The sequence below is a fragment of the Hyperolius riggenbachi genome, chromosome 3, assembly GCF_040937935.1.
Source record: "Hyperolius riggenbachi isolate aHypRig1 chromosome 3, aHypRig1.pri, whole genome shotgun sequence".
NCBI classification, from domain to species: domain Eukaryota; kingdom Metazoa; phylum Chordata; class Amphibia; order Anura; family Hyperoliidae; genus Hyperolius; species Hyperolius riggenbachi.
Window position 1 is genome coordinate 164,600,872 of NC_090648.1, and position 16,060 is coordinate 164,616,931.

A 16,060-nucleotide genomic window follows, 5' to 3' on the forward strand; every position below is an offset into this window, starting at 1 on the left:
GATGATCGAGGAAACAGGATGCACCTGAGCTCAATTTTGAGGTTCATGGCAAAGGCCATGTATGTTTGTTGTTGTTGGTGTTTTTTTTGTTTTGTTTGTTTGTTGTTTTTGTGTTTGAATAGATTTGCCAAAACCTCAATTAAACTTTTTACATGTTGTCATAATAGGGTGTTAACATTATTGCCCCTCTTAAACGCTGCATCCCCGCAGATGAAAACACCCTAAATCACCCCAAACGCTCTGGGGTACATCGCGGGCTCTTTCCGCATAGAGGCAGAGCATTTGGCTGCAGCTCTGCCTCTATGCGCGTCAATCAGCGTGGATCGTGGGGCAGAGATCAGCGCTGATTGATGTGCATAGAGGCGGCAGCAAAATCCACGACCAAGAAAGCTGTGGATTTTGCCGGGCAAATTCGGGGAGATTCAGGGTGTTTTCAGCCGTAAGGATGCAGCGATTTAAGAGGGGCAATAATGTTAATGAGGTTTTTAAAGTAAAAACCTAATTTTTTGGAGACTTCAGAGTCTCTTTAATTCATTTTGGAATAAGGCTGTAACATAACAAATTGTGGAAAAGTGACATCCCGGATGCACTGTATATACATTCTTCATAAGTATATCTGTACAATGGGTAATAACTATTTATTTTTGACTGCGGAAGTCAAACTATAACCGCTTCTCTTTAAAGAGGAACTGTCGCAAAAATCTTAAAATTTAAAACGCGTAAAAATAAGAAGTAAATTTCTTCCAGAGTAAAATTAGCCATACATTTTTTTTCTCCTATGTTGCAGTTACTTACAGTAGGTAGTACAAATCTGACATTACCGACAAGTTTTTTGGGTTGGTCCATCTCTTCACGGGGGATTCTCAGCATGGCCTTTATTCTTTATAAAGACATTCACTGAAAAAGATTTATACAAAGATGCTGACCCGCCTCCCTGCTTGCTTGCACACTTTTTTGCCAGTTGGATATAGCAACTGCCATTCACTAAGTGCATTTAAAAATAAAGAAAACCCTGAGAACCCCACCCCACCCCCATAAGAAGATGAGCTAGTCGAACTTCAGTAATGTTAGATTTCTACTACTTACTGAAAGTGTCAGCAACATAGTAGAGAAGTAATTTATGGCTCATTTTACTTCGGAAGAAACATACTACTTATATGTATATGTTTACATGTATTTTACATTTTAAGATTTTTCACAACAGAGGTCCTTTTAAGTAATTGCTCTAACTGCAGTTTCAAGATAATTTGACCAATGGAATGGAGCCCTTCCACAACTGTTTATTGGGATTGGGTGGAATGTTAGTTTCAGTAGGTGAATGGGCTACTTGATGCTGCCTGACACATCGCTGTGAATCCACCCCTGAAATCATGATGAGACCTAGAGCTGCGGTTAAGAAAGCTGTTCAGTGCCTTGTCACAATGGTAATGACTGGGCTATTTCCGAGCTCCTGCAAGTCTTGAAATGACTTGTCCATTTCTGTAGTGTTTCTGCTTTTAGCAAGTGTTGAAATGTGAACTGGCTGACAGTTCTGCTTTCTAATACCTCCCGTAGTCTTTTATCTCCACGGGAGCTGACATCTAGTCTGTCTACTAAGCCGTCTGGGCTACAGCAGGTGTTCGTGTTTCTACACACCGTCCAAGTCTGACCGCCATTCACTGCCTCAGAGAAATCTGCATTACATTACAGAACAATCCCAGACTGTTTATTTTAATGGAAGAGGGTTCACACGTGATGCAGTCTCTAACCTGCATGGAATACTAAATGTACGCATCCAAGTACAGACAAAAAAAAGCATGTCTATATTTAAAGCATAAGGACCTCTTCAAGGCCTTGAAGCCCTCGAAAAAACAATGCATCTTTCAACTTGACGGTCAGTGGGTGTTCCGTTAAAAGGCATTTTATGGTTATAGATTAGTAGCTGGCTGTTCCATTTATTCAAGCTGCTTAATTTGTAAGCCACAATTTTCTTTTTCCAATTTTCACCCTATTTGCCACTCAGTATTTGTTGTATAACTGTTTATTGCTTAGATCAGTATGGATGGCTCCTTGCTACCTCCTACATGGTGTGTTTTTTTTTTTTTTTTTTTTAATGGCTGTGTGTTGTGATGTATATCCTGTAGATAGAATGTCTGGCTGGTTGTAGTGAAAAAGCATGTAAAGATTCTATTTAATTTTAGTCATTGTTTTATTTTATTCGCTCCTAACACTGTTGTATTTTGTCTTTCTGTTCTTGTCCTACAGAAAGCTGTTGATAAAGGTATTTCTTACGTAAGAGTGATAGTAAAAGGCATGGGACCTGGAAGACAGGTGAGTAGTAGTGAGAGGTATATGGAGGCTGTCATATTTATTCCCTTTTAAACAATACCAGTTACCTGTCTAGCCGGCTGATCTTCTGCCTCTAATACTTTTAGTCATAGACTAAAACTAGTCCTTGGTAAGAGTACTTGTAGAAGGTACAGACAGGAACAAAGAACATCTATCAGGCCCCAGGCAATATAACTGTGGGTACATGTAAGAGTGATGTGCAGGTACTCTGCAGGAGAATGAGGCTATTCTTCCTCTATTACACATTCTTCGTGCACAATTTGAACCAGGTTTATGGGTGATAGACAACACCTCTGTGTTCAATGTGCACAACATTCTCAGTGGATTCCCTGCAGCTCTGTGGGGAGTGCATATGTAGAGTATAGTACTACTGTGTAACAAAGTAAACCTGAGACAGATGACATTAAAGTTTTATACATACCTGGGGCTTCCTCCAGCCCCCTTCAGGCTAATCTGTCCCTCGCTGTCCTCCTCCACCACCTGGATCTTCTGCTATGGGTCCCGGTACTTGAGCCAGTCGGGCGTAGTCCGAATGCACACACTCCGCCACTGGGAACGTACTACACCTGCGCAGCACTATTGCGCAGGTGCAGAATGCTCTTGGCTGTGGAAGCGGCACACGGCCGGACTGCGCTGACTGGATGAATTACCGGGACTCATAGCAGAAGATCCAGGTGGCGTAGGACAGCGAGGGACTGATCAGCCTGAAGGGGGCTGGAGGAAGCCCCAGGTATGTATAAAACTTTTATTTTCATCAGTCTCAGGTACCCTTTCATTCGTCACCAAACCAAGTTTTAACAACATATCAAATGATTTGATTTCATGAGCAAAGGGAGTGCATAAATTTGCATAAACCAGCATCCGTGCAGAATTATTTCCATCTCATTGATCATCTCTATTAGTGACACCGCTACACATAAGGCTTACAGCTTAATTCCTACAGCATAGATGTTATTTAGTGTATATATAAGAGATTCCTGTGTACACATATATATATACAGTCACAATCAGATATGTGTATCTGACTTTAAAAATACGGGGACTGCTTTACTGAAGGTTTTATTTCATTTTTGTGGACTAAGCAGAGCTAATACTGTATATATAAATTTATGATGACTATTATCTGAGAAATAGAACATTTTATCATATTTTCTATTTTAAAGAGACACTGAAGCGAAAAAAATATGATATAGTGAATTGGTTGTGTACCATGAATAATTAGTAGAAGATTAGCAGCAAAGAAAATATTCTCATATTTTTATTTTCAGGTATATAGTGTTTTTTCTAACATTGCATCATTCTATAATATGTGCAAATTACACAACACTCAGCATTCAAAATGATTCTTTCGGAGCAGTCTGTGAACTAATGACCTCTCCTCTGGCAGAGAAAAAGTAAATAGTTCAATAACAGTTGAGATAATAAAAGTCAGAAAACAGCCCTCTCCATGACTTTGAAAGTCGTAGAGCTTAATGGCTTTTTTGCATAGAGATATCAACTGGAGTTTCTGTTTCTTAACTCTTCCTGTACTGGAAACAATTAGACTGATGTATCTGATCTTAATGTTTTATTTCTTAGCTGTACTACACATACAAATCATAATATCATCATTTTTTTTTTCGCTTCAGTGTATCTTTAATTACAGTTTAAATTCATTAGGAGTCTGAGTTGGTGCATTTTTTCCTGACTCCGACTCTAGGTACCCAAAAATTGCTCCGACTCCACAGCCCTGGATCCTCAGGCATAGATTTAAAGCAAATTATAAAGCCTTATTGTAAAAAAAAAAAAAAAATACAAAAATAAGCTCGGTAGGTTGACTGCATGCATAGAAATCTGCACTCCAAATGAAATGGAGCCTTTAAACTTGATGCGCTCCATGTTGTGTTTCATTGTGTTCCACATCTCCCTAATACTTCCTCCTTCTGGGTTTGAAGGAGGAAGTATTGGGCGGGACAAGGGGAGTGCTTGTTAGTTACACTCACCAACTTGCTGCTTGTATATTAGCAATAAACAGTATCTTTCTCCACAGCATGAATCAATCCAACTTGCCTAGTAAGGTTGTTTACTGTAGCTTGGACATAAATGACAATGTGTTTCACTGCCTTTACCCACTTCTTCAGGTAAAAATTATTTTTTTCAGAAAAACATGCTGGAATTGAAGGGTCTGTACATACAATACAGGCGCTCCTAGTTCAGCTTGTTTCTCTGAAAGACGATGTTCTATGACTTGAAGAAGTGGGTAAGGCCGGTGAAACGCATCCTCATTTGTGTCCCAATAAATATTTTTTTTTAACATTCCATTCCTCACCTCAGTAAGACCACTTTTTTGTATAGCTTACAAGAGCCATATATACCCTGGGGCTAACTCAACTGCTAACAGATCTTTTAGTTTGTGTGTGTGTGTGTGTGTGTGTGTGTGTGTGTGTGTGTGTGTGTGTGTGTGTGTGTGTGTGTGTGTGTGTGTGTGTGTGTGTGTGTGTGTGTCTCTCTTATTAGGCAGCAAATATTTGAGACCTCATCTTGAGTCTTATCAGAACACGTTGGGATTGCTCAAATGTTCAGTGCAGTTGTGTGACTGTGATCATATGCATGCGTGTGACACGGCTGTCCCCCTGGGGGACTAGAGAGCGATTGGCTCTGATAGGCAGAAGCCTATGACAGCCGATCGCGTGATTGGTCGGCCGGGGGGAGGGAGGGGATTGGTTTAAAAAAAAAAAAAAACTTAGTAAAAAATATTGAAAACATATAATCATAAATATTTATTAAAAAAATTAAATAAATAAACACAGGGGGGCAAACAGACCCCACCAACAGAGAGCTCGGTTGGTGGGGAGAAAAAGGGGGAATCATTTGTGTGCTGTGTTGTGCGGCCCTGCAGCTTGGCCTTAAAACCGCAGTGGCCAATTATGAAAAAAAGAGCCTGGTCTTTAGGGGGGTTTACCACTGTGGTCCTCAAGTGGTTAAACACAATTCAGTCCAGGTTTGTAGAACCATTTATTTCCTCTACATCTCAACTATTCTGCAAACACATCTGTTTCAGTGTGACCAGGGCTGTGGAGTCGGAGTCGGGGCAATTTTGGGCACCCGGAGTCGGAGTCGTGGTTTCAGAAACTGAGGAGTCGGGAGTCGGATAATTTTTGTACAAAATCCACAGCCCTGTTAAGTATTAGACTAAGGAGTCGGAGTCGAGGAGTCGGAGTCTGAGCAATTTTGGGTACCCGGAGTTGGAGTCGGAGTCGTGGTTTCAGAAACTGAGGAGTTGGAGTCGGAAAATTTTTGTACCGACTCCACAGCCCTGAGTGTGACCCAGGTGAGTGCTGAAATCCATTGTCTTATTAGGGGATGGCGGTTTAGGTTTTCTAGATCACCTGTGGTATCCCCACTTAAAGAGTATCTGTATTGTTAAAATCGCACAAAAGTAAACATACCAGTGCGTTAGGGGACATCTTCTATTACCCTCTGTCACAATTTCGCCGCTCCTCACCGCATTAAAAGTAGTCAAAAACCGTTTTAAAAAGTTTGTTTATAAACAAACAAAATGGCCACCAAAACAGGAAGTAGATTGATGTACAATATGTCCACACATAGAAAATACATCCATACACAAGCAGGCTGTATACAGCTTTCCTTTTGAATCTCAAAAGATCATTTGTGTGTTTACCTTCTGTCCCCTTCTTCTCTCATGCACTGAACATTACAGGCTTCCTGCAGACAGCTCTGCCTGTGCCTGTGTTTGTAATTCCTCAGTATGTGTCAGCCAGCTACTTTCACAGCCTAACAGAGGAGGGTTTTTATCCAGCTCTCTTCTATCACTGATAAGATAGCAGAGAAGCTGCTGGCTTATGTAAATAAAACGCAGACTGGAGTGTGCATAGAGGAACAGACCAGCACAGAAGTGTTGGCAGCCTTCCAGACACAGGCCGACAAGTCTGACAGGGGAAAGATGCATTGATTTATTACAGAGACCGTGATAGTACAAAGTGCTGCAGTGAGCCAGAACAGATTAGAATAGGTTTAGGAACTTGTAGGATGGTAGAAAAAACGTTGTAATTTTTGTTACAGAGTCACTTTAAGATGTCTAGCTGCAACTACAAGGAACCAAAAAAAAAACGAAAAAAAAAAGCAACACAGCGTACACCTTATATAATTGCATTGATAAAACCAAATCTGTAAATCACTCTGAGGCCCCATTTACACTTAATCAGTTGGTATGTGTTAGTGCGCGTTGGAACGCATTTTTTCCATAGCAGTGCATCGGGAAGAAAATTTCAGTTAAATGCGTGAAGTGTGAACTGTGACACAGGAAAACGTGGGCATTACTTTAAAAATCAGTTATCTTTCAGTTATAACTGTGAGCAGCTGATTAACGCGGAATAAAATCCAGCATTTCTTCTTTGCTCTAAATAATAATTATTTACAGCATATTATATACAACCAGCATTTTTTTTTTCCTAGAGCAGCATTGAAAGGGTTACACACAGGGCTGGAAAGTTCAGTGCAGAGAAATGTGGATGCATCCAAAGTGTAGATTATCTTGTGTTTACTTAATTGTATCAAGTGAGAAATGTGACACATTCTCTGACTGTGCAGCCTCTGCTGAACACAGACCAAACCCAGTTATTAATAAAATGCAAAGTCAGCTCACAAAGCAAAAAACTGTACTGTTGGGAACGTATAATTTCTAAATAAATAATACTACTTATGCATAAATGCAAATATGACTAGACAAATAACATATTGCGTTTTTCTCCTGGCTGACTCTAAGCGCCAGAGTTGCAGGACGTGTGCTATAGGCAGTTGTAGGGAGTCTTGCCCAAGGTCTCCTACTGTATAGGTGCAGGAAGAATAGAGATTTGAACCCTAGGTCTCCTGTGTCAGAGGAAGAGCCCCTAAGGCTCACAGACACGAGGCACAACTGTCGCCACAAACACATGGCACGCGCATGTCTGGGCGACAGTTGCGCCGTGTGTATGAGGCGCGCACCCCGAACTGTCGCCGGAGACTGCAGTTGCAGTGCGATTGAAAAGATCAATCGCCGGCAACTTCTGTCTCCGCAACTGTCGCTAGTCCACCACGCGTACTGCGTGTGTATGTGCAGACTAACGACAGCTACCCACAGCCAGAAGGGAGCTTCCGGCGGGGGGACGAAACTTTCGGCGACCGCTTCCGCCCCGTCTCTGCCTGTTGGGCAGAGACGTGTAGACAGCTGTCGCTCAGGCGGAGCTGTTGCGCACACGTCTCCTGTGTGCTAGCGACAGCAACAACAGTGGACCTGTGTGCATGAGCCTTTAACCATTACACCATCCAACCTCAGCAGACACAGTGCCTGCAGATAGCAGCAGCCAACCTGCACAGTAACCATTTACAATCTGTTCCTTACAACCTAATTTTTTTTTTATTTTTTTTTTTTTTGCAGTATGTCCTCAAAGGGTTAACGATGGGAGGACTCGAGGTGGTATCCATTACAGATAATACCCCCATGCCACACAATGGCTGCCGTCCACGCAAACCTCGCAGATTATAAACAAGAGCGCACTAGGAGGAGTGAAATGAACAATGGCGTTCTTTGGACACTGACTATAAGAAGCCAATCGCTCCAAATGGTTTCCTGGGATAGGCTGTTCATTCATGAAGTCGTCTTTTGTAAAATGAAGAATTTTTTTTTTTTTTTTAATTCTTGAGGCCATTTTGAGGCGCTTGGCAAAAAGGTTAATGCAGGCTCAGAAAGGAGAGTGGAGGAGGAGATTTTGTTGGAACCAATTTTTCCTCTTTTGCTTTTAAGATGCCTTTAATAAAATGTCAGAAAATGTTTCAGACCAACCTTTGTGTGGTGCCAGCTTTGTGCGTGTGGATGTTTTTTCCCTTCTCCCCCATGCCTGTGTCCTTGAAAAGTACACAAGAATTTTATTCTTTTCAAAAATTACTGATAATATAAATCACCACATAGAAAATTGCTTTTGCAAACAATGGGTTATTCCCTAGAAGCATAGTAGTGAGAATCCATTGTAAATATAGCTGAAATCAACAAGAAATGAAGCACTATGCATGAACAAAAAGGAGGAATTTTTAAAGCAAATGTTCAAATGTCATTTTAACAATTTGCACAACCTTTTAAAAATATTGTTGTCTGATAGATGATAGAAGTCATGTAGTATAGGAGAAAAAATATATAATGCCAATGATGAAGGTATAGGAATATGTAGAACCTATTAACATCTTTTGTTGCCAATATACTTCAAGACACTAAATTAGGATTTTATACCTACTCAGTCTCAATGTTTACTTATTAAAGGATACCAGAGCTGAAGACACTTGAAAAAACGGGTTCTCCTCCAACCCCCTCCTTTCCTGCCCAAATGCCCTCCGGCAGCTTCTGACGGTTTGGGCATTAGTGTGCTGGCGTGGATTCACATGTCTTACATAACGCGGCCGGAAGGGCATTGTGCAGGACATCATGCTTAGGTCATGTGCAGTGTGGTCCCAGCTACGTGATGTAGGACGCGTGCGCCTGCGCACTAATGGCCTACGCCGAAGAAACTGCTCGGGGGAATTTAGGTAGGAGAAGATGGGGTAGTGATGGGCATCAGGACAGCTTCACATACTGTACATGCCTGCTTCCCCCGTTCCTCAAAGTGTCTTCAGCTCTAGTATCATTTAAGTGCTCCTGAGTTATTATTCCTGTAGGAGCTGAAACACACACCCACACAGACCACTTTAAAGGGAACCAGAGAGGAACGAGGGGTGAAAAAAGGCTAAGATTTTATACATACCTGGGGCTTCTTCCAGCCCCATAAGCCTGAATCGCTCCCACGCCGCTGTCCTCAGCTTCCTGGATCCGCCGGTACCGGGCCCGTCACTTCCGGCGGACGCGACCAATTGTCCGCATCACAGGGGCTCCCTCCATACATGTACGCATGCGGCTGCGCAGTAAGCAGCCACATGCGTATCTGTATGGGGAGAGCACCCTGTGATGCGGAGAATTGGCCGCGTCCGCCTGCCAACTTGCCGACTCGCGGCAATGACGGGACCCGGTGGTGGCGGATCCAGGCAGCGGAGGATGGCGGCGTGGGAGCGATCCGTGCGTATGGGGCTGGAGGAAGCCCCAGGTATGTATATCTCATCCTCTCTGGTTCCCTTTAAAGGGACTCTAAGGAGTAAAAGAAAACAAAATCGGAACATACCTGGGGCTTTCTCCAGCCCACCGCCGTAGGGCGGGAGGTCCCCCGGCGTCGACCTGGCTCCTCTCCCGGTTCCTCCGAATAAATCACAACCGGCGACACTGGGGCTGAGTGTCGGGCTGACACTTCCTGAGAGATGACACATGTCGTCATCACGCCGGCCGCTACGTGTCATCACGACGGCGCGGTTTACATTTAGAAAGCCGCGCATGCGCAGTATTCTCACACCGGCCGGTGATGACACGTATCGGCCGGCATGATGACGACATGCGTCATCGTTCAGGAAGTGTCAGCCCGACACAGCCCCGGTGTCGCCGGTCGTGATTTCTCCAAAGGGACCGGGAGAGGAACCAGGAGCACGCCGGGGGACCTCCCGACCTACGGCGGTGGGCTGGAGAAAGCCCCAGGTAAGTTACGATTTTGTTTTCTTTTACTCCTCTGAGTCCCTTTAATGTTAGGCTCAGGCCTTACTGGGGATGTATTTATTTATTTTTAATTAGGCAGTGTTCTAAAATTAGCCCATCACTGCAAGAATGGAAAAATTAACCTTTTCAACGAGGCTATACACAATGTGAAATTGAAGAGATACTTAGCTCACCTGCTGGCAATATTTGTATTCTTTTTGCTACTGTTGTAGGCACTACAGTGGGGATTACAATTATTTTCTATGCCTACTCATACATGCATTATATTTTTCCATCCAATTTCTGCCAGATTCAGTTGCTCTGACCAAATCTTATGGTAGTTGTGACAATCCAGCCCTGCGATCCCGTCGAGATCTGATCCTGTTAGCGTACGCAGGAAGTACGGGCGCAGACGGACAACGAGACCTGTTGCTGGATCGTCAGAGGTTGAAGAAAGAAAAAGCGACTAGAGCGTGCCAATCCCGTCTAATCTGCTCCCGTTAGCATACGCAGGAAGTACGGTGAACAGACTGACAAAGATTGGTCGCGCAGCTGCCGACAATATGTAATGGGACAAACATCCACCAATCCCGTATTACTAGGCCACTGGTGCCATGCAGGTCTCATGCACTAGAGACTGCTGGAGGCAAATTCACTGTGTGCGTAGTAAACGGTTAAGATCGGTTGGAGGTGCCCATACATGTACGATTCTGATTGTATATACAATCGGTAAACTAAAAATATCGATTTCGTGCTGGAAATCGGGTAAATACACTGCCACCACTCTTCCAGTTCAGGGAGGAAGAGACTCCCGCAGTCACAATACGGTAGCCAGCCCAATCACGTTCAACACGCTCCAGTCACCGTTCGGGGAATAGGCACTTACGACGGCTTAAAGACTGTGAGCAATGTGACGTTCAAGAAAGGTTACTGGGTCCCTATATGATGCAATCTCGAATTGTATTTACAATCGAAAAACGAAAGTTATCGATTTCGCATAGGAAATCGGATACTAGCTAATCCTAGAAGGAAGAAACGGTTACTTACAACCTAGCTAGCAAATCAACAATTTATAAGCAAATCATAAAACAATGCGGTAGTATGACTGACTCTTCAGAGGGCAGATTCGTTATAGCAGCAATTAGATGACCAGAAAAGGCACACGACTGAACGATAAAAATCGTTAGTTTATTTTTTAAACTACATACACACATCTTATTTTAGAACACATTAATTTAACAGAGAGAAGAAAAGAAACAGAATGTCCGAATATACAGTTCAAATACCGTTATTGGTGGTCCATGCGTCAATCAAAGTCCAGAATGGCCGATTGCCATGCGGCCTTTGTGAAAAAGTTCCAAGATGGAGGTTTTGGGCCCGTGTCCTGCGGGCTGGTCGATTTGATGTTACTTTGACATCAGATTCAAGGTAAAGGACCTGGACTTTTGGGGTCATGTCAGTTATGTTCCTCACTGTAGGTGGGAGGAGTTATGACACGTACAAGTCCAGCCTTGTGCAATTTGAATAAGGCAGTGCCCCCTTAGGCAGGGAGAGGTTTTGGGCCAATTCATATTTTGCCCGCTCTCAGCATGCCCGTAGGTAATATCAAGAACCCGAATGAATATTCATAATCAGCATAAGTGTGTGAATCTGCTAATACCAAACACAAGGAGTCTGGATCGCTAATAGCACCCCCCCCCCCCCCCCTTTTCACCTTACTGGCACTGGTTCCGAAAGATCCAGAGGGCTGAAAATCTCTCAGGACCAGTGTCATGTGGAATCTAATAAACTCCGTGAATTTGAGGGAACTGCGATCTTGCGAACACCAGTAATATTACCAAACTGTGCCTATTTATTAACCACTTAAGCCCGAAGGGTTGAAATTTTTTTACATCCGAGCAACTTTCACCCCCCATTCATTTGCCAATAACTTTATCACTACTCATCACAATTAATTGATCTATATCTTGTTTTTTCCGCCACCAATTAGGCTTTCTGTGGGTGGTACATTTTGCTAAGAGCCACTTTACTGTAAATGCATTTTAACAGGAAGAATAAGAAAAAAATGGAAAAAATTCATTATTTCTCAGTTGTCAGCCATGATAGTTTTAAAATAATACATGCCTCCATAATTAAAACTCACGTATTGTATTTGCCCATATGCCCCGAGTATTTCACCGTTAAAATTATGTCCCTATCACAATGTATGGCGACAATATTTTATTTGGAAATAAAGGTGCATTTTTTCCGTTTTGCGTCCATCACTGTTTAGAAGCCCATAATTTATTAAATCATATTGATATACTCCTTTGACATGAATATTTAAAAAGTTCAGACCCTTAGGTAACTATTTATGTTTTTTTTTTTTTTTATTTATTATTGTAATTTTTTTTTTTTTAATTTAAACTTGTATGTGGGTATTTTTTGGTGTGGGAGGTAAACAGGGTTTTTTTAATATATTTATAGGTTTATTCTTAAAACTTTTTATTTTTAGGTGTAATTTACTATTTGGCCACAAGATGGCCAGAATCAAAAAGTCCTGGGAGCGATCGATCTGGCTCCCAGGCAGAAGAAAGGAGACCAGAGCTCAGAAAAGCCGCAGCGTCTGAAGAGACGCTGTCGGCTTTTCTCCGGGGAGGTCCGATCAGCGAAAGGGATTTATAATCCCTTTCACTGATCGGTGGGCTAGCGGCCAGCAGCGGGGGCGCGCACGGGGGGGGGGGGCCCGCGGGCGCGCGCGCAGCCCAACTGGACGAGAAATCTCGTCCAGTTGGGCTTAAGTGGTTAAATATAGTTTCTAAGTCTCCTTTCAACTCAGGCCACAAGGCAGCTACGTGTCGGACTCCTGCTGGGTCGGTGCCAAGCCGTCTACCAGGGGAGGCCTAAATTGGTTCTGTCAGGCTGATATCTCACCTTCCTCTGATGGATAAAATGTAGAGAAACCGAGAGCCCAATATAGTGTAGTATGTTAAACCATAAACGAAGTAAGGCACATACCCTTTTTCATTACTAATACCACTCATTGCAAATCTGTGTAAAAAATACCCCATAGCCCATTACTATCACGAGCACCATAGCCTCTACCCCCTATTGTTTACTTGTACACCCAACTTTTGAAGCTATCTCCACAAAGCAATTTTTCATATGGTATGCTTTATGACATGTAATATATTAATATGCATCTTGTAACTGCAGAATTCACTATAGCATAATGTACTGTCTCTTGTCTACAGTTTTGTCCCCACTTTATTGCCTGATGAAGCGGGCTCGGCCTGCGAAACGCGTTGCACTTTTGGGGTACCATATAATAAATGTGATTGCTACTTTTCAGACAGTCTTTCGTGTCTGCTTTATGGAGGTAAGTCCACCGCTTCCTCCAAGCAAATTTTAAAGGTTTTATCCACTTTTATTCTGCTGGCGCCTCTGTTCTCCTACTGCATTCCTCTGATGGATGAGCTATATAACTACCCCGCAAGGCTAGGTGACAAATTCCACCCTTGGATGCGAGAAGCTATGTGGTTAGCCAGTGTTTGTTAGCAGCCAGAGAGTAAAGGTAGCCATACACTGGTCGATTTGCCATCAGATTCGACCAACAGACAGATCCCTATCTGATCGAATCTGATCAGAGAGGGATCATATGGCTACCTTTACTGCAAACAGATTGTGAACCGATTTCAGCCTGATACTGTTCACAATCTGTAGTGGTGCTGCCGCCGCTTCCCCCCCCATCCCGCATACATTACCTGCTCCGCCGGCGCGACTCCCGGGTCTCCGCTCTTCTTCTCTGGTCTGGTCTCCGGCATGCTTCCTTTCTTCCTGTCTGGGGGAAGTTTAAACAGTAGAGCGCCCTCTACTGTTTAAACTTCCTGCCGGGACAGGAAGAAGGGAAGCATGCCGGAGACCAGACCAGAGCGGAGAAGAAGAGCGGAGACCCAGGAGTCGCGCCGGCGGAGCAGGTAATGTATTGCAGCTCTATTGCGTCGGTCGTCGGGCACTCGAACGCCGCTAGCGATGCGCTCTTTACCCGCGGGCGATCGACGGGATCGGACGGAATGGATCGAAATTCGGCGTGTAGCGCGAACGATTGGCAGCAGATTCGATCCCAGTGATCTAATCTGCTGTCGAAACGGCGGCAAATCGGGCCAGTGTATGGCCAGCTTAAGAGGGAAAAAGGAAGGGGATTTTAAACCAACAAATGTCAGGTTGGTTGGTTTGCAAAGAAACTGGCGTTCGTAACTCCATGACGCATTCGATATGTCATATCGACGGCGTCACAGTAGTCGATTGTTGTAAAATGTCCAATCGACTTTGGGTTTGATTTTGGCCTAACGTTGGTTGAAAGTGTGATCAAACGGGATGAAAATTTTCCATCAAACAGAGGAAAGGTAGTTTATCGATAGGCCACAGCTTTGGGCTGCATCTGTGCTTGCTTAAAGGGGCACTATGGCGAAAAATTGTAAAATTTAAAATATGTGCAAATAAGAAGTATGTTTTTTCCAGAGTAAAATGAGCCATAAATTACTTTTCTCCTATGTTGCTGTCACTTACAGTAGGTAGTAGAAATCTGACAGAAGCGACAGGTTTTGGACTAGTCCATCTCTTCATAGGGGATTCTCGGGGATTTATTTAATTTCAATAGCACTTAGTGAATGGCAGTTGCTCTGTCCTCCTGCCAAAAAACTGTGTAGCTAGCAGGGAAGCTGGCCAGCATTGTTTAAATCCTTTTTAGGGAATATCTTTATGAAGAATAAAAGCCCTGCTGAGAATCCCCTATGAAGAGATGGAGGGGAGATGGCCCCCCTTCCCCACTGCTGTGCCCGCTGCTCCCCTTCACTGTGCGATGGGGGGGGCTAAAAAAGACACCTCACGGCTGGGCGCCATTAGGGACCCAGCGCCCGGGGGCACATGTCCTACCCCGCCCCCCCATACTACGCCCCTGGTTGCGACCACACCGGGACAAGAAGGGCCCTCACTCAATGGCAGTATAGGCACTTAGTTGGTCCTGTGCTGGTAATGATCACTTTGAATGGTAGTAGTCATTAACAAAATGTCTCCTGCTTTCTCCTCTAATACTGTGGTTGTCCATGGCAGGTTTTGGTGCACCATATTAATTATGTATAGAGTGCTTGGGGGCCCCATGTAAAACCTGCACTAGGGCTCAAAGCTCCTAAGCTACGCCATTGCACACCAGTGCCTAAACGTTCATCATTTTAAACCTGTCCTTTTTGGCTTTAAATATGTATTGCTTTTATATAATAATTATATTTTTGAAACCAAGACGAGTTGCAACAGTTCTTTGTTTTTTTTTTTTATGCCCTTTGGGTCCTATAGGAGAAAAGAGCTTTACAAATGTTTTGTTGTTCTAGATTATGCATAGGCTATGAAAAGTATTTTGATACTTCACAATTTACTTGTAACCATTTTTTTAAATCTTTAGCCTATATTGCTAGTGAACATCTACTGAGTTCACAATAAGTGAATAGAAAATTCTTTAAATGATGGCACCTAACTGAACAAAGTACAGAAAATTCCTTGGTAATATGTTAGGGTTTTTCTTCCCTCCATGAATAGCTTTAGTTAGATTTGCTCCTCAAAGTCTGGACAATTGAGAGTGTATGATGCACTCTGCCCCTGAAAAGAGATGGAATAAAGGACATATGAGACCCTTTTTATAGGACGTGCACCTTCGCCTTGACATTTTACTTCTAAATAAATACTGATGTATTGTTATTTTAGATTAAAGTTCTCCACAAAGGTTGCAGAGAGAAGCAAAATAAGTAAGCAGGATCAAATGGTACATAAAAGGAAAACTAATTTGACAACTGCATTTTTAGAGAAAGAAGGAAAAGAATAAAAAAAACTTATTAACCTTGTGGTGCCCATACATGGTATAATAAAAATTCAACAAAATCAATTGAATCGAGCAAAGTCGAAAAAAATCTTTTTATTTTTTTTCAAATCAAGAAAACGATATCCCCTCTTTGGATTTTTATTAAAAAAAAAAATCGGATATGTTGGAAAAATGTAATTTTTTTTCTGGATTTTATTACAAATCGAACACTCGTTTATATTGCCTTGAAAACAACAATGCGTTTTTCAATCTAACAGGTAATCGAACGATGTTATCTAATCGGGGGGAAAAAATGAAAA

At 42.8% G+C, this 16,060-nt stretch overlaps 1 protein-coding gene across 1 annotated transcript in view; it reads left to right on the top strand.

Moving 5' to 3' along the window:
- The window catches only part of MRPS11 (mitochondrial ribosomal protein S11), a 28,570-nt gene extending 20,422 nt beyond the window's left edge, over positions 1-8,148 (top strand). Inside the window, exons 3-4 of the mRNA XM_068273569.1 lie at positions 2,245-2,310; positions 7,745-8,148. Coding sequence (XP_068129670.1) covers positions 2,245-2,310; positions 7,745-7,852 — 174 coding nt within the window. The 3' untranslated portion in view covers positions 7,853-8,148. The remainder of the gene's footprint in view (positions 1-2,244; positions 2,311-7,744) is intronic.
- The last annotated feature ends 7,912 nt before the right edge of the window (positions 8,149-16,060 follow it).